Source organism: Ylistrum balloti, unplaced genomic scaffold, assembly GCF_031769215.1.
Source record: "Ylistrum balloti isolate Yb309-2 unplaced genomic scaffold, AGI_CSIRO_Ybal_v1 Utg370742, whole genome shotgun sequence".
NCBI classification, from domain to species: domain Eukaryota; kingdom Metazoa; phylum Mollusca; class Bivalvia; order Pectinida; family Pectinidae; genus Ylistrum; species Ylistrum balloti.
This window is the reverse complement of record NW_026782437.1, coordinates 627,513-644,440: the sequence shown is the minus strand read 5'-3', so window position 1 is coordinate 644,440 and position 16,928 is coordinate 627,513. Positions and strand designations below refer to the sequence as shown.

At 35.2% G+C, this 16,928-nt stretch overlaps 1 protein-coding gene across 1 annotated transcript; it reads right to left on the bottom strand.

The window, feature by feature from the left end:
- Positions 1-175: 175 nt before the first annotated feature.
- LOC132557981 (uncharacterized) lies at positions 176-15,606 on the bottom strand. The gene is made up of 6 exons (XM_060222512.1): positions 15,513-15,606; positions 8,674-8,817; positions 8,070-8,255; positions 7,284-7,412; positions 6,803-6,869; positions 176-6,405 (listed from the first exon to the last, which is right to left on the bottom strand). Exons 2-6 carry the CDS (start codon positions 8,755-8,757, stop codon positions 4,343-4,345), a joined length of 2,529 nt encoding a protein of 842 aa, XP_060078495.1. The 5' UTR covers positions 8,758-8,817; positions 15,513-15,606; the 3' UTR covers positions 176-4,342.
- Between the last annotated feature and the right edge of the window lie 1,322 nt (positions 15,607-16,928).

The window sequence follows — 16,928 nt, the reverse complement described above, 5'->3', positions numbered from 1 at the left end:
GGGTGGGTGATTTTAATAAACCATTATCAGTATACTAGTCATGTACGACCATATATCACCATTTAGGTACAGGGTGATTATATTATACCACGATCAGTATACTAGTCATGTACGACCATATATCACCATTTAGGTACAGGGTGATTATATTATACCACGATCAGTATACTAGTCATATACGACCATATATCACCATTTAGGTACCGGGTGATTTTATTATACCACGATCAGTATACTAGTCATGTACGACCATATATCACCATTTAGGTACAGGGTGATTTTATTATACCACGATCAGTATACTAGTCATGTACGACCATATATCACCATTTAGGTACAGGGTGATTTTATTATACCACGATCAGTATACTAGTCATGTACGACCATATATCACCATTTAGGTACAGGGTGATTTTATTATACCACGATCAGTATACTAGTCATGTACGACCATATATAACCATTTAGGTACAGGGTGATTTTATTATACCACGATCAGTATACTAGTCATGTACGACCATATATCACCATTTAGGTACAGGGTGATTTTATTATACCACGATCAGTATACTAGTCATGTACGACCATATATAACCATTTAGGTACAGGGTGATTTTATTATACCACGATCAGTATACTAGTCATGTACGACCATATATCACCATTTAGGTACAGGGTGATTATATTATACCACGATCAGTATACTAGTCATGTACGACCATATATAACCATTTAGGTACAGGGTGATTATATTATACCACGATCAGTATACTAGTCATGTACGACCATATATCACCATTTAGGTACAGGGTGATTTTATTTTACCACGATCAGTATACTAGTCATGTACGACCATATATCACCATTTAGATACAGGGTGATTTTATTACACCATTATCGGTATACAAGTCATGTACGACCATATATCACCATTTAGGTACAGGGTGATTTTATTATACCACGATCAGTATACAAGTCATGTATGACCATATATCACCATTTAGGTACAGGGTGATTTTATTATACCACGATCAGTATACTGGTCATGTACGACCATATATCACCATTTAGGTACAGGGTGATTATATTATACCACGATCAGTATACTGGTCATGTACGACCATATATCACCATTTAGGTACAGGGTGATTTTATTATACCATTATCAGTATACTAGTCTGGCACGACAATTCATTACCATTTAGGTAAAGATGATTTAAATGTAATTACTATTAATGTACAGTACACTTCATTTGACAAACATAATTCTACTTGCACAAGATATACCACTATCTAGCTACATATATACAGAGGATAAATACCGGTAAACAGATAAATTCTTCTGCCATACAACATCTAGGTATTTCCTTAGTCAGATGCTGTTGATATTGGAATGCTGCGCTACTGATACTAATGACATTTCCAAAGACTGTGATTGTGATGTTGTCAGATCATCCATTATTTTTAGCTATTTTCATTATGTGGAAACCCGCTCAAATACAATAACAAAATCTTTTACAAAAACATTAGGATGGCCTCAAGAAATCTTCACATCAACTTTAACATATACTGGACAAGTTATAGATATATACAAAATTTATAGTCAAACCATTAATTATTGCTCAGTTTCTAAATTCGTCTTTGCAAATATCTAATTTTGTCAGGATTCAATTTGAACACACTACAATTAACTTAAACACTAAATTTGGTTGCTTAGTACATAGATTTGGCAAAATATTTCAAATACAACTTATAAACATTGATGAGGAGGAAATCAATGATAAAGTAAGTTAAAACAAGCAGGAGTCTTTTTGTTTAAGCTAGCAAGCATCTGCACTTAAAGGTAAAATTCATGGGATTAATCTAGGCAGATCTGCAGATATTAAAACATTTAAGGAAAATGCTACCTGTTACTTTGACAGAATTAACACCTACTGTTTTGATGACTTGTGTAACGCACCCTCTTACTATGACGGGAGTGACATACTGTTATGATGACAGTAGTGACACATCCCCACAGAAAGACAGTAGTGACACATCCTGTTAGAATGACAAATGGAACCTCCTCTTATGATATAAGGAGTGACACACCCTGTTACAATGACAGATGGCACATCCTGTTTGGATGACAGGAGTGACACATCCTGTTAGGATGACAATAGTGACATCTGCTAGGATGACAGTAGTGACACATCCTGCTAGGATGACAGGAGTTACACATCCTGAGAGGATGACAGGAGTGACACATCCTGCTAGGATGACAGGAGTTACACATCGTGCTAGGTTTACAGGAGTTACACATCCTGCTAGGATGACGGTAGTGACACAGCCTGTTAGAACAATACGTGACACATCCTCTTATGATGACAGGAGTGACACATCCTGTTACTATGACAGAAGTGACGCATCCCATTATAATGACAGATGACACAACCTGTTTGGATGACAGGAGTGACACATCCTGATAGGATTACAGTAGTGACACGGCCTGTTAGAACGACAGGTGACACATCCTCTTATGATGACAGGAGTGACACATCCTGATAGGATGACAGTAGTGACACGGCCTGTTAGAACGACAGGTGTCAAATCCTCTTATGATGACAGGAGTGACACATCCTGATACTATGACAGTTGACACATCCTGTTTGGATGACAGTAGTGACACAGCCTGTTAGAACGACAGGAGACACATCCTCTTATGATGACAGTAGTGATACATCCTGTTACTATGACATAAGTGACACATCCCATTATAATGACAGGTGACACATCCTTTAATGTGACAGGAGCAACAGGTCCTACTAGCTAGGGTCAAAGGACTGACTTAAAACATATCTTGTAAAGGAAATACAATAAAAGAAGGAAAACAACTTGTTATCAACATGATAAGTGGAGTAATTAAATGTTAATCAACAGGGCAGGAGATTTTATGATCAGAGAACACTTCATATTCTTTACTTTTAGCACGTTCTACTACATCTAGGTAATATTGTGATCAGGGAACAAGTTGCCTCCATCAAAACAATTACTGTACATTTAACATATTCAAAGCATTCTATATTTGTATAAAAAACAGAAAGATTAAATTTGACATTTCTATTTCATTTTCATCTAAAGCCAATTTTAGCATTATTGTGCTGTGACTTATTTAAAGACATACACACTTACACTCCAAATTGGCACATAATAATGAAAATTACATAATTATACTGATCATAACAAAAAGTACACAAAATATGTCCCTTCTAAAAAGATGTTATGGAGGTACGTAAATCTCCCAACTAGAATAGGTACATGTAGGAATACAGTTGTAAGATGAGGTATAAATCAAAATAATTTGTGATAAACATAGTTTTAAAATGATTAAATTCATGTATCATATCGACTTTTGCATTATTTGCATATTAATTATTGTCTTATAAACAATTAATGGATCATGATCAAACACTAGATTCTTTTCTTTGTGAAAGAACTTGCATTGAATTGATTGGTATTGATCTTTGTACAATTTACTTGAAAAAATTAATCCCAATCTTAAGATTATTGCAAGGTTAAAAAATAAATATATCAGTGCACGGAGCCTTTGGTAGTGAAGGAGAAGTATGCTGAGCTTCATAAACCTGGACTGTTGAATCTGAAATCTAGTGAAATGTTACATATGTAATAGGACTGATGTTGATGTAGTTTTAATCTGCATACCCTTTATTTTTATGACATTATGCCTTGTAATTATACATTGTGCGATTTTGGTATAAATTGCAATGTCATATGATTGAGCTTAGTGCTTGATCAATTTGTCACTGTTTACAGAGAAACTTTCACTGGTGTCGTTTTTACCCTTCTAACAGTGAATATAAAGATTAGCCAAAATATGAAGTTATTGAAAAATATTTTTCTAGTGCAAATTCAACACTAGGCAAATTGAAAAGTTAATGTAGAGGCCAACATTTCCCACTATACAGTAATGTAATACTGATACATATTACCAGCTAAAAACTGAATAGGGAAATACATAATGGATTGTAATTTTTTAAACATAACTCAAGAAAAATGTCCTATCAATATGCTTTACCAATTGCCTGATACAGAAATCTTAGAAGAAATACCAGTTAAAATAGTTTTTATAGTGACTAGTACATCTGGAATAGGAATTCTGAAACAAAACTTTCATGAATGACAAAAATCTAACTTCTCATGTAGGGCAATTTACCACACAAGATATATTAATTACACAGCATTATTCTCCACACATGGACATGAAATCTAGTTGAAACCACATGTACACAATTCTGCTATACAATCATGCACACTTAACTGGTCACTGACCATTTCTTGCCATCTAATCATCATCGTCATCAATACAGATGACATCCACCATCTCTGTATCATTGTTTTTACCGGTCACCTCCATTTTTTGGACGGAGGTTTTAACAGGCTCTGGCCTGGGTCCCCTCACCATCCTGGGAGGTCCCTGGAGTCCTTGTCTCACATTTGGGTTATTTATCTGTGGTCTGATCCCCTGAGGCCTAGAGAGAGGTGGTCTAGGCCCAGCAGGAGCCAGTAGGCCAGCCTGGTATCTGATGGTAGTAAAGTTTGCATTGTCCATGACTTGTTCTGACTGGGGGTCCTGAAGGCTGTATACAGAGCTTATTTTTAGACCAGGACTGGGTGACTTCATCACTAATCCCTGTCCCGCCTCACCAAACTCTGCTACATGAGTCCCCCCAACTGCCATAGGTCTTTGCTGAAGCTCTTTACATGTGCGACCTCCTGGAGGTGAGGAATGAATACTAAATCCCTTTGGATTAGATACTGGGATATGAACATATGGATGTGGTCTGTTTAGTGCCAGGTTATTCTGTAATCCACTACTAGAGGGACGAGGCTGGAATGACCCAGACGGTTTGAATACTTTAGATAGTATATTGGTTCTATGGATTGCTTTGACAGGTTTTCGGACATCTTGTTTCACAGGTTCTTTTTCCTCGTCTGATGAAGACAAGTCTATGATCTCTATTTCATTATTTGATCGCTCAAGTCTCTCACTCACAAAATTCTGCTTTCTGCGACTAGCAGCAGCAGCTTGGGACCTATAGACTGGGCGATAAACTGAGTTCTGGTCATGTACCATCCTCATGGTCTCTGAACCGTCAGGATTCTTCACAACCTGGGTGATCATATATGACCTTGGAATAGGGCCCATCTTTGAAAGTGAGGCTAAACTTTGGTTCATATGACGGATCTTGGCTGAAAGGGGTCCACACAGAGGCTTTGAAATGGCCCTTTGTATAACCTCATTGCTGAAGTGTCTGGCATTGGCAGAATTCCTTGAAAACATGGCCTGAGCATACCGCGCCTGCTGGTAATGATTAGGCATGAGTGGCTTAGGTTTACGCCTCAGCCACTCCTTAACTTCAGCTGGATCCATGTGTTCCAACTCCACCTTACAAGGATCCATTTGACTGAGGAGTTTACGACTCCTTCTACTTAGACCAGTCATTTGTGTAATCATAAACTCACGTCTTTGTGCTTTTGAGAAATTCATTTTATGATAAAACTCTGCATGTTTCCTTTTCTTTTTAAATGTACATGGATATGCAACTTCCCTCTGTCTTAATTTTTCAAAAAAGTTATTTTTCTCATATCCCCTACAGTAAATGTCAGCTTTAGTGATGATGGGAATAGTGTTATCAATTTTGAGTTGTTTTTTCACTCTGTGTCCAAGAGGAGATGAGAGATCAATATTTAGAAGTAGAGAGCAGATGGCGGGAGCAGGTTTAGTTTCCTTCGTTGTTGACTCTCCACCACTGTCAGAATCACTCTGATCCAGCTGAGCAGAGAAGCTGAGCTGGCGTTTTCTGTGACTACCCTCTGTGTCACGGCTCAGCTGTGACATTAGAGATTTTGGGGTACGAGGTGTTACCGGTGTAGTGACCATCTCTACATCAATGATTTCACAGTCACTGTCCACATGTTCCTGCTTGACAACTGGTGAACTATCATCTCGTGGTTTCTCCCTTAAGTACAATTGTTTAATAAAAACATCCTTGGGAGGAGGAATATATATCTCAGGCTTAAAACGTCTCCTTCGCCTCCGGACCAAATGAGTGGGAATCACACGGGATTGGTTCACATGTGTGGAGACCTTATGGGTAGGCTGGGATATTGGAAAGATCTGCGGAGGCAAATTAGAGGGAGGTGTCTGAGAGGGCGGAGTTCTTTGGACACCTTGCACCGGTAACACATTCGACAGTCTTGCCCTCTCTGTCTCCTCTTCCTCCTCATTCTCACATTTGTCTTGGTGGACCATTAGGTCTTCCTGATTGCTGAATTGCTTGGCACAAAGGAAACACACCCAGATCGGGTTGTTAGTCTGTGTGGAATTTTCCTCTTGTGCCGGAACTGAAACACAGAAGAGAAACATATCTTCACTTCATTTGTGAACAGAATAACAAACTGATTTTTATATCTATTTTGAGAATGACTTCAGACAATTTCTAAAAATACAAAAGAATTAGTTACAGATATTTCAGTGCATACATCTACTGATATTTAAATAAAAACGTTCCTGGGTTGATGACTGTGGGTTCAGTAGATTATATGAGAATAAAGGCAAGAACTGTAATCTGTTAACACAGGTACAAACAAGCTACATTGTAAATATGCTAATATTTACAGCTTAAATAATAGAATTATTTAAAATTCTGTATACATAATAAAGCTGCTATTTTTTTTACCAAGAATTAAAAAACATCATAGTTACATTGTTAAGGAACAATATCATAAGCGTCAATGTTACCTTGTGAGACCGTGCTTTTAGAATTTTCCTGAGAACAAACAGCATTCTGGTTTCCATCATGCTCAAACTGAAACAAAAACAACACTGTATTAACTACACAAGATATCTATCATTATCTCTCAACAATGTCTTGGTCCCTTGAGTATGTAAATCTTATAATACTTTCATTAACATTCAGATGACTGGTTGGGGTTTCTGACAACGAAAATACCACCCAACTATCAGTTGAAAGGGAGTTTCTGACTAAACAAACGCTTGAAAAAGGAGTCTTTGACACTGGATCAAAATTACTAATTAATATTTAGGTAACAGAGGTTTCTGACCAAGCATACTTAACAGTACCATCTTTGGTGACAGGATTTAAGATTCTGAACTTACCAAATGGCACTTGAATGACAGGGCATTATAGATTCTAGACAAAAACTCGACACACTAAAGAGAGTGACAGTTTGAACTTTTTCTATTCTTGTTTCATACTCACCAGCACTCGGGTAACAGGAGGTTTCTGGCCCTTGTTTTCCTGCGGAAGACTTGCAGCTCTGAGTAAATTTTCCTGGTCCAGATGCTTGTAACAACTTGTTACTATTTTCCGTAGCATTTCTATTCTTAACTAAAAGTAGAGAAATTGAATCAAATTAACACATTTTCTATAGTCTTTCTATACGGATACTCATGATTTAAAGATGTTACACACACAAGTTTTCAATTGAATAAAAGGATGCAATTTGACTTCGGAAGACGATTCTTTTCTTTATACAACAGAAATTTTAACCCTGAAGAGAGTTACAACTTTCTAAACTAAATTCAGCAATTAGTGTTTCTGGCTCAGTTTTTTTTTCAATATAGTCTTTCATGATCTTTAATTTCAATACAACAGCAATTTTCTTCAAAATGATAAAAAAATTTCCCTCACTCCCAACCTAGTATTAACATTCCCAAAATTTGATATTCAATGGCTTATTCTCAATTATTATAAAATTTTTTATGAAAGATTTCAACAGCATTTCCTGTCAAAAAAACAGTATGGCAACTGGCTGCCATTTTGAAAATAAATAAAATCTGAAAATCAGTCTGGACCAATAAGGAATGAAGTGACATATTTACTGAGATCCCAAGGACGGTTTAAGAGGAGTTGTGATTTATATAGAATTATTTATGGACAATGGACTACAAACAAAAAGGGATCAGATCACAGCCCACCTTGTTTGACAAGATAGGTTAAATTTTGTGCTATCAATACATAGCTACAATATATTTCAATTTTCACCTCATCCTTTTTGAGGTCGTTGCTGTGTTTGAGATCATCACTTTCCTTGATGTCTTCAGATTCTGGCCAGGACCAAGAAACATCCTGAGGCCACCAGTCTGGTCGATACTGACTCTTGCCAAATAAAGGGTGCTGTCTACCTGTCACTAAAGTGACCAGCTGTGGGATAAATTCTGTTAATTGTATCTGAAACATAATGGTATTGAGAGTTCTTGATTAGCTGAGATGAATGCAATTGGAACACAGATCTACATCAGCCGTCTAACTTTGGTTACTTGCAATTCTGTTACCTCTAAAATTTAGCCTATATAATTAGCTTCAATAAAACTTAAGATGTTAAGATGTGTTGTGCCTTTGAAACTATAAATTCTACTCTAGGTATCATGTGATATTCTAAAATCAAACAAGTATTTATTTTCTCTATCTTAACAATTAGAAGATTTTGTGTAAATATTGACAGTAATATCAATTTACAAAGCCATTGCTACTTTGTAGTATTTTGATATCAAGTATAACTTGCACACCAAACCATATTCTAAACAGCAATAAAACAGAAAAGTGAATTTCACTTGTCACAATAGCAAGGTTCAGTATATCTATTTACCTGTGTCATGGAATCCACAGCCAGGGGAGGTAATTGTGACAACATGACAGGATCTGTAGGCAGAGCCCTGTTGTCCACTATCATCCCTGTGGTATGAAGTTCTGTACATCATTTGATCCCCATTATCTAACCAGTATAGTTTCCCTGAAAAATTAATGAAGTACATAATTACTGTACCATTAATCATTATAAGAATTTGATAATAATTATCCATTAGGAATATCCTTCACAGCCCAATTATCATTGTTTTAGTTTTTTCTTCGTTTTCACTTTTGCTCAGCCTATGAAAAAATAAAGGTATGTGAACCAATCAGTCTTTAAATTTAAAATGTGAAAATTCTAAAACACTACGTGGTACAAATATCATGCAACTTATGGTTACACTGAAATCTTTCATGGATAGGGAGAAGGAACTCTAACTGCTTAATTCTTTTAACAGTGTATAAAGAAGTCTGAAGTTTTTGCCGATACATATTCCACGTAACAGTGTATAAAGAAGTCTGAAGTTTTTGCCAATACATATTCCACGTAACAGTGTATAAAGAAGTCTGAAGTTTTTGCCAATACATATTCCATGTAACAGTGTATAAAGAAGTCTGAAGTTTTTGCCAATACATATTCCACGTAACAGTGTATAAAGAAGTCTGAAGTTTTTGCCAATACATATTCCATGTAACAGTGTATAAAGAAGTCTGAAGTTTTTGCCGATACATATTCCATGTAACAGTGTATAAAGAAGTCTGAAGTTTTTGCTGATACATATTCCATGTAACAGTGTATAAAGAAGTCTGAAGTTTTTGCCGATACATATTCCACGTAACAGTGTATAAAGAAGTCTGAAGTTTTTGCCGATACATATTCCACGTAACAGTGTATAAAGAAATCTGAAGTTTTTGCCGATGCACATATGTAATATGCTTTAAAATCCTAAACGGCTGACACACATTTATGAGTCACTTTGCAAAATGGATAAATATTTACATCTAAATTCTTACTAATATTGACCAGTGGTATTTAATACTTTATAGAATAACTGTTTTTAATTCAAGTAAAAATCTAACTGATATTTTGATTGGAAACTTAACCTGGGCAGTGATACATCTGAAATTTTAACAATCAGAACTACTCTCATGTACCCAATATTAAGATAAAAGCAAGTTGAAAAGAAACAAAATCAAGCTGCTGATCTTGACTGACTACTGGTTATTCCAATTTCAAAAAAGTAAAGAAATTATTTTGATACCATCAGTGCAACAAACACTGGAAATTGTCCATGTATTAAAGATTAAACACTGAGGCAGGTTAAACACATTGACAATGTGAATGTCACAACATGCAAATAGTCAGATACCACCAAACTCCAATCAACCAGAATTTGATCGTCAGAATCGAAGGATTCAGGAAATAATTACACTGAATAAACTATAAATCAACACTCTGTTAACCCCAATATCATGTCAATGTATAGTACATTCTGTGTGTATTGACCGACACTTTCATGTGACATTGTTTAATAAATATATACCACTAGATCTCCTAGTCCATTTAGCCCTAGACATCGATCACTCCAGGTTCTCTGGTTTAACAATCTTATTCTCTATAATAATTTTTGCAGGTTTTTTTTTAGGCAAGTCCAAGCTACTATTTCCAAACTTTTGATAAGTCCTATTACTAAGATATATAGCAGATTTTCAAAATCTGGGTGAGTCCCAAATAAAAGGCACAAGTCCAAGATTCAATTATCTGAGTCCCAAAATTCATTGCTGCTCTATCAATTCAGCGAAAGATATAATTTCCCTTGCAGAGTTTGTAGAAAGCAAAACTTGATTCACAGTTTTTTCAGTGGTGGTAAACTGTACATTGATGTTTGTTAAAGTTTGTAACACTAAGATAGTTTTATCAACTCCCAAGTTTCTACATTGGCACTGATTCGAAATTTAACAGCTCAAAGTGATAATTTTTTCAATGCTTCTGTTAATGATAGAGTACAAGACACTAAAACATGTAAATAGTGCTAAAGAGAAATTCTCCCTTGCCTAGCTTGAATTTCTCCTTCCTACAGTCCTACACATCACACATTTGCACATTTTGACAGACATGTGTCTGATGTGGACCTCTTGATCACTACGACAATGTATTGCCTTTATGGCATGCATGGTTGGAATTCCTGTTATATCAAATGATACTTAAAATGTTCAAGTACTGACAAATAATTATACACACAATACATAATTCCTGTATTTATTTCATCATCCTCTTTAAGGCATAAATTTGAAAACTGATGACAAGACTGATTTCTGTTGTTCAAACGAAGAATGCCCTTTTAACTTCAAGGACAAAGTCTAATGACTGAAGACTGGCTACTTTTCTCCAGTAAAACACAATGTACAGGTTAACCATACAATATTTTTTATATGACAGCCAATTTCAACTTGAAACATAAATTGGTGCATAGGTGTACTGTACAGCAGTCATTAACTGGTTCCTCCCTCAAGAACCATCCAACAACCCATGGGATTTATACTTGATGGGAGTGGTCTTTCTTGGGCAGTTTATATCATTGAATAGATTAATATTTTTCAGGAATTAGATGTTTTATATGATGAGAATTCTCGTTTCCAGAACAAGCACAGCATTTGTATCTTTCAAAATAGCTCTGCAAACGCTGGCAATACCCCACAGCCTTATCATAAAGTTGGAAATGTGTGGTTGGGGTGAGTGGAAAGTTATCGCAAGAATGGGTTGTGTAGGTCCATAGGCCCAACATCCCCACTGAAAATGGTGATGACCGGTGATGTAGTTTTTGAGATAATAAGCGGTATGCAATTGTGGACGGACGGACGCTGTGCAAGATCGCAATACCCCACACCCTTTCGGACTGTGGGGTAAAAATGCTAGAATGTAAATCATCAAGTAAGTTCATGTAACACAGACAATGCCATGGAGGCTTGAATAGAGATCAGACCACAGGCAACCAGATCATACTGTTTTAATTATATTGCATGTAATAAAACCTATGTGCATACCTATAAAATATCACCTGATGTCCATTGACATGTCTTGGTATCATTATCTATTATCTAATTTTTTTTTCCCTCATAAATACCGCAGCAAGATACCAGTGTTTATGTGCATTCATTAAGATGCTTAGATGTTGGTGATATAATATTTACTGTCGTTCAACCAAATAATAATGACCTTGATTTTGATATTCATATATAACCAATCACAACTTGCGAAGAATATTTAAACTTGTTTCATGGATAAAAACTGCTTGAGAAAGGTAAATTATTATACAGTGCATTTTTCCAACATCCTTACGTAATATTGAAGTGATTGCTGGTCGAGTTCTAGGAGAGATCAATGAGAGGATGTTAGTTATCGTTGGAAAAAATTCATTCGTTCATAAGCTTAAAAGCACTACCACCAACATCATGCCGCTCAAATACATATCCCGGTACCTGTTTTTAGGCAGTTGAAATTACTCATTACCCATGAGAGAGAAATTTAATGAGTGATCATGAGGTACATGTGACATCAAATTTAAAGTGTTGTTTCGACTGACCATGTGTAATATGTAAATAGCAGTAAGAAGGCAGACACTCCTCATATGATCTGTTTTATCTTGATACCCTAATTGATTGAAAGTGAAATATTCTACTTTGACTAAACACTATATTATTATGTAAAAACTTAAACAAACACTCATATAAGCAGAAAATCCACATCGAGCGGTTGTGAATTGGCAATATTTGACTATACATATGTACATATCCGAATACGTGATCGAGGTAAGAACAGCTATTATTATACTGTTATGACATAACATTATGTAACATGGAATATGATTATACTAATGTTCAAGATTTCTCATGATTTAGGATTGTCAGTTTCAGAGGTATAACATTGTTTTGTGACAGACGTATACTCAGTTTATGTTCCATACATGTGTATGTGTGTCAACAATCGTAACGTAAACATGAGAATTGTGCAGATATGCAGGACTAATTAAAACAAATATATATGAATCTCAGAAAACAATTAAGCAGCAAAAGCATTTAAGTTAAATGACTTGGAAGAACTGAGTGTTGAAATTCCGTTCCTTTAAAACTTTTAAAACACTTCATTTTTTGTTGTTGTACATCAAGTTGTAAACAATCATTATACAAATATAAGTTTCAACTGTAAAACCCTTATTAGGTAAATAGAGTATCACTATCGCTGAAGTAACACTTTGACTTCACACCTCATTTCGCACCCAAATTATGCATATTCACCAGACTAAGTTAAAGGGGACAAGACCAGCTTTTGCAGACATCTGTGTGCCGAGAGAGGAGGGATGCTACAGACTACAAACATTCTTACATTATTTTAGGCTAAAATATACCATTACAAAAAATTGTGGCCAAAACCAAATAATTGCAAGGGTCTGGAAAAATATATTAAACCACTAGGCACAGGACTAGTGGGCTGGTACATGTTGGTACCACCCGAGAGCTCCTGACATCAGTATGACCGCGGGAAATGACTAAGGTATTCCGAATGCTATATTTGACGTCATGGGAGTTCCTGTGTAATCAAAAGTTAGAGTGTAGACTGGAATATTTTGTTTCCGAAGTATCGTAAACACTTTTGTTTGTTTTAAATTTTCTTTACATTCTTATTGAAATTGAAGTTGTAACATTAATATCATAGTTAAGAAGTACTCGTGCGACGGACAACTCACAAAGATAAATCTGGTTGCCCGAGACAATTTTCACTCGTCCATGACGATCGGACGAGTGCTTTTCCGGACCCCTGAATTGGTTGGGTAACATCAAATCTCTGTATTTTGATAACTTTCTACAGAATAGGGGTGTAATGATATACAGTATTGTTAGATCTGTATGCTGTAATACACAAAAATTATGTATTGTATAGCTGTAAAAAACTACGCATACCTGTGTATATGATATAGCAATATATTAAAATTTCGATGTTTTATAGTAATTTGTTAAGGGTTTTTAACTTGAAATCACTCTGCCGATTTTTTGGCAACTTGGACATTTGCAAAAATGAAACATTTGCGAGACCCTGTTATCAGTTATAAAAGCGTTTGGACTTGTCTTTTATTCATAGAGAAATTGTTCCATGTAGAACAGAAAGACACAAATAATGTCAAAATGTGATTGGTGATACATTACAATACATATTCTGATGCAGTCAACAGAATGTATTATAACATTCTTCAGTTGTATCATTACACCCCTATATTAGATTCCCCACCCCACACCCCTCGGGATATAATCTGAAATTCACTTTTTCAACAGGCCCTAGTTCGTTTTCATCCTTCCACTGGAGCTGTCATTGTCATCTATTTTTTCTCTAGCTAACAGCTGGACACTCTACCAGATGTTTCGTACCAAGCATTTGGTTGTTATTTACAAAAATGTTTGATCAGTTCATACCAAAGCCAAGTCAATATGTACCACAATATATTTGTACCAAAATAAATGCTGGAGTCATTATGTACCAAACAGTAAGGCTGACTTGTATCCAAACTTTTCGGTGCAACTTTGTTCGCCAATGGCGTAATGTTGACCACAGCAGCATTATTGCAGAAGGTTGAAGAAGGTGTTAGTCAGCTTTAGTATTTACCATTTAAGAGAACTATATTGAAAATGTCAGGAAGGCATAACAATATTACTGACATTTCTACCGAAGGGTTTTTTTCCTCAAAGGCACTAGGATAACACATCATGTATAAGAATAACGAGGGGAAGTCAGTAGATATGACTTATATCATCAAATATCAGTATAGAGTACACATAAATAAATGTTCTAAAAACACCCATCTTATTCATGTCCAAAACTTGAATCTGAAAATATATCATATGGTACAAAATTTGTTCTTTCGTAGTACGTAACAATCAAAATACTAGTACGAAAAGGCTTTTGTATTTGATACAAAATCACCAAACTTTTGTATGGAACATCTGGTATGAGTCTGTTGTGATATGAACAACTGGTATGAACCTGTCCTGTTATGGAATGACTGGCACCAATGAATGAGATGTTGCAAGATTAAGAAATTACATTACCAGTGCATTAAAATATACACTGTATCTTGGCCTAACACTCCTATCCTACTTTATCCTAACAAAACTCTATCTTATATTTTCAAACACTCGCAATGTATTATCCCCGGACCCACTACGAAGAAATAGGACAAGAAATGTTGACTGACCTACATCTGTACACTTGTTTATAATGATCACCTCATAGGTATGTGGGAAATTGGGATGGCCATTGCTAGGCAAAGAAACTGTTGGTAATCGTGTCGTTTAGCGGACCAAAAATGTAGATAAATATGACGTCATACACTAACGTCATTGTCACGATGATCGAACCGTAATATCCATTCAAATGTGGCAAATTTGACGAAGTGAAACGCTAAACTAACATAACGCTATTTATATACAAATGCATTCCAACATGACAAAAAGCTGAGTGAAGCCATGGATAGTTGGAAACGATCAGCCAAATAGAAAAAAAATACGACGCCGAAATCGACGGACCACGCGTCGCACGCCGTCGAGCAATTGTTTCCGGTTGTAATTATATAACCTTTCATACCTATCTATGGACATACCCTATTACAAGATCACTTATAATCTGAAAATGTGTGAATTCAGTCACGTTGTTGTACAAATCAACAATACTACAAAGGATCATGATTGACTGCTTGGGTGATGTGTTCGCACAAAGAAATTTGAAATTAGAAATGGCCGCCGTTCGCGCTTCCAAACAAAAATAGATCGACTGCGAAAGAAATAACGGGTTGTCAGTTGTGTGCTTACCTCATAATGATCCTTAATAAATATCCATCACGAATGCAACACCATGGCTTTAAATTGAGTCTAATCTTGACGAAAACAGTGTTTATTTGACAAGCGAGCACAGCTTGTTTATTCCAATATGGCGGATGAGTATTTTCCGTGTTGTGGTGCCCAGTGAGTGCGTGTTTTGTGACGTCACGTTTGTTTTGCTGCCGTTAGTTAGGTATGTCGTCACACTGATGACTACGAATGTTCACGTCGACGAAGATGTCATAGCATGTTAATAATCTTTGCATACATCAGACAGTTTAACCAGATATAGGCATATAACCAGTACGATTTAATATAAACTAGAATGAAGTCCAATTGCAACATTGAAGGACAACGAATAGAATTCAGATTGCCTTTACAGATTCTACTATATAGCTAAGATTTATAAAATTCGGGTATGGGATTTATTGATCCATGGGCCATGATTGCTTGATTGATTTTATTTTAATTGATTTTTATTTTATTTATTTATTTATTTATTTATTTATTTATTTATTTATTTTATTTTATTTTATTATTTTATTATCTTCATTATTCAATATCATTTCAACTTATCAGGTGAATATTTCATTACAATAAAAACAAGAAAACATTATTTTTTTTCGTTGCATTTATTAACCTATTTAAATGAAAAAAAAATTAATCTAAAATTAATTAGTTCACCACGAATAGTGAAACATTACGCGTTTGACAGTAAATCATTTACCTGCATTCGTATTCTGTACTGAAACGACAAAGGTAATTCTTTCTTTCTTTCTTTCTTTCTTTCTTTCTTTCTTTCTTTCTTTCTTTCTTTCTTTCTTTCTTTAGGATCGGGGGTCATTTATATTTTTAAAATTTTATTTCCTGGAAGTTTTCCAATTATTACATTGAATTATAAGTGAAAAAAAAATCAATTATTTCAAATATAAAACGAATATATTCTGACCATCCATCTGAAATAAAATTGTGACTTAACGGTCATAAATGGTCTCTGTAAGAATCAATCTCACATTTTATTTCATGAGTCATGAGTGAATCAAGTATTAGGCAACTGACAATTTGTAGGTAACTTTATGATCGGCCTACAAATTGAGCCATCTTAACCAGTATTCAAGCTAGATAACAGAGGTTGAAGTTTTCACTTTTCATGAAATTCACTTTAAATTTCTCTACCCGGCTAGTACTTTACACAAATTAGCAAATGTAACAAACAAGATGTTACGAGATATATTTAACACATGTAAATATAAATAAATAAATAAATAAATAAATAAATAATGATATTCATCACCAATTCAATTAAAACACAGATTACAAGTTATGTTTTCTTTCGGAATTCCAATCCATCTTCCAGTCTTAGTAGGAAAATATATGCTTGAAGTTCTAAACTTAACAACAATTTGT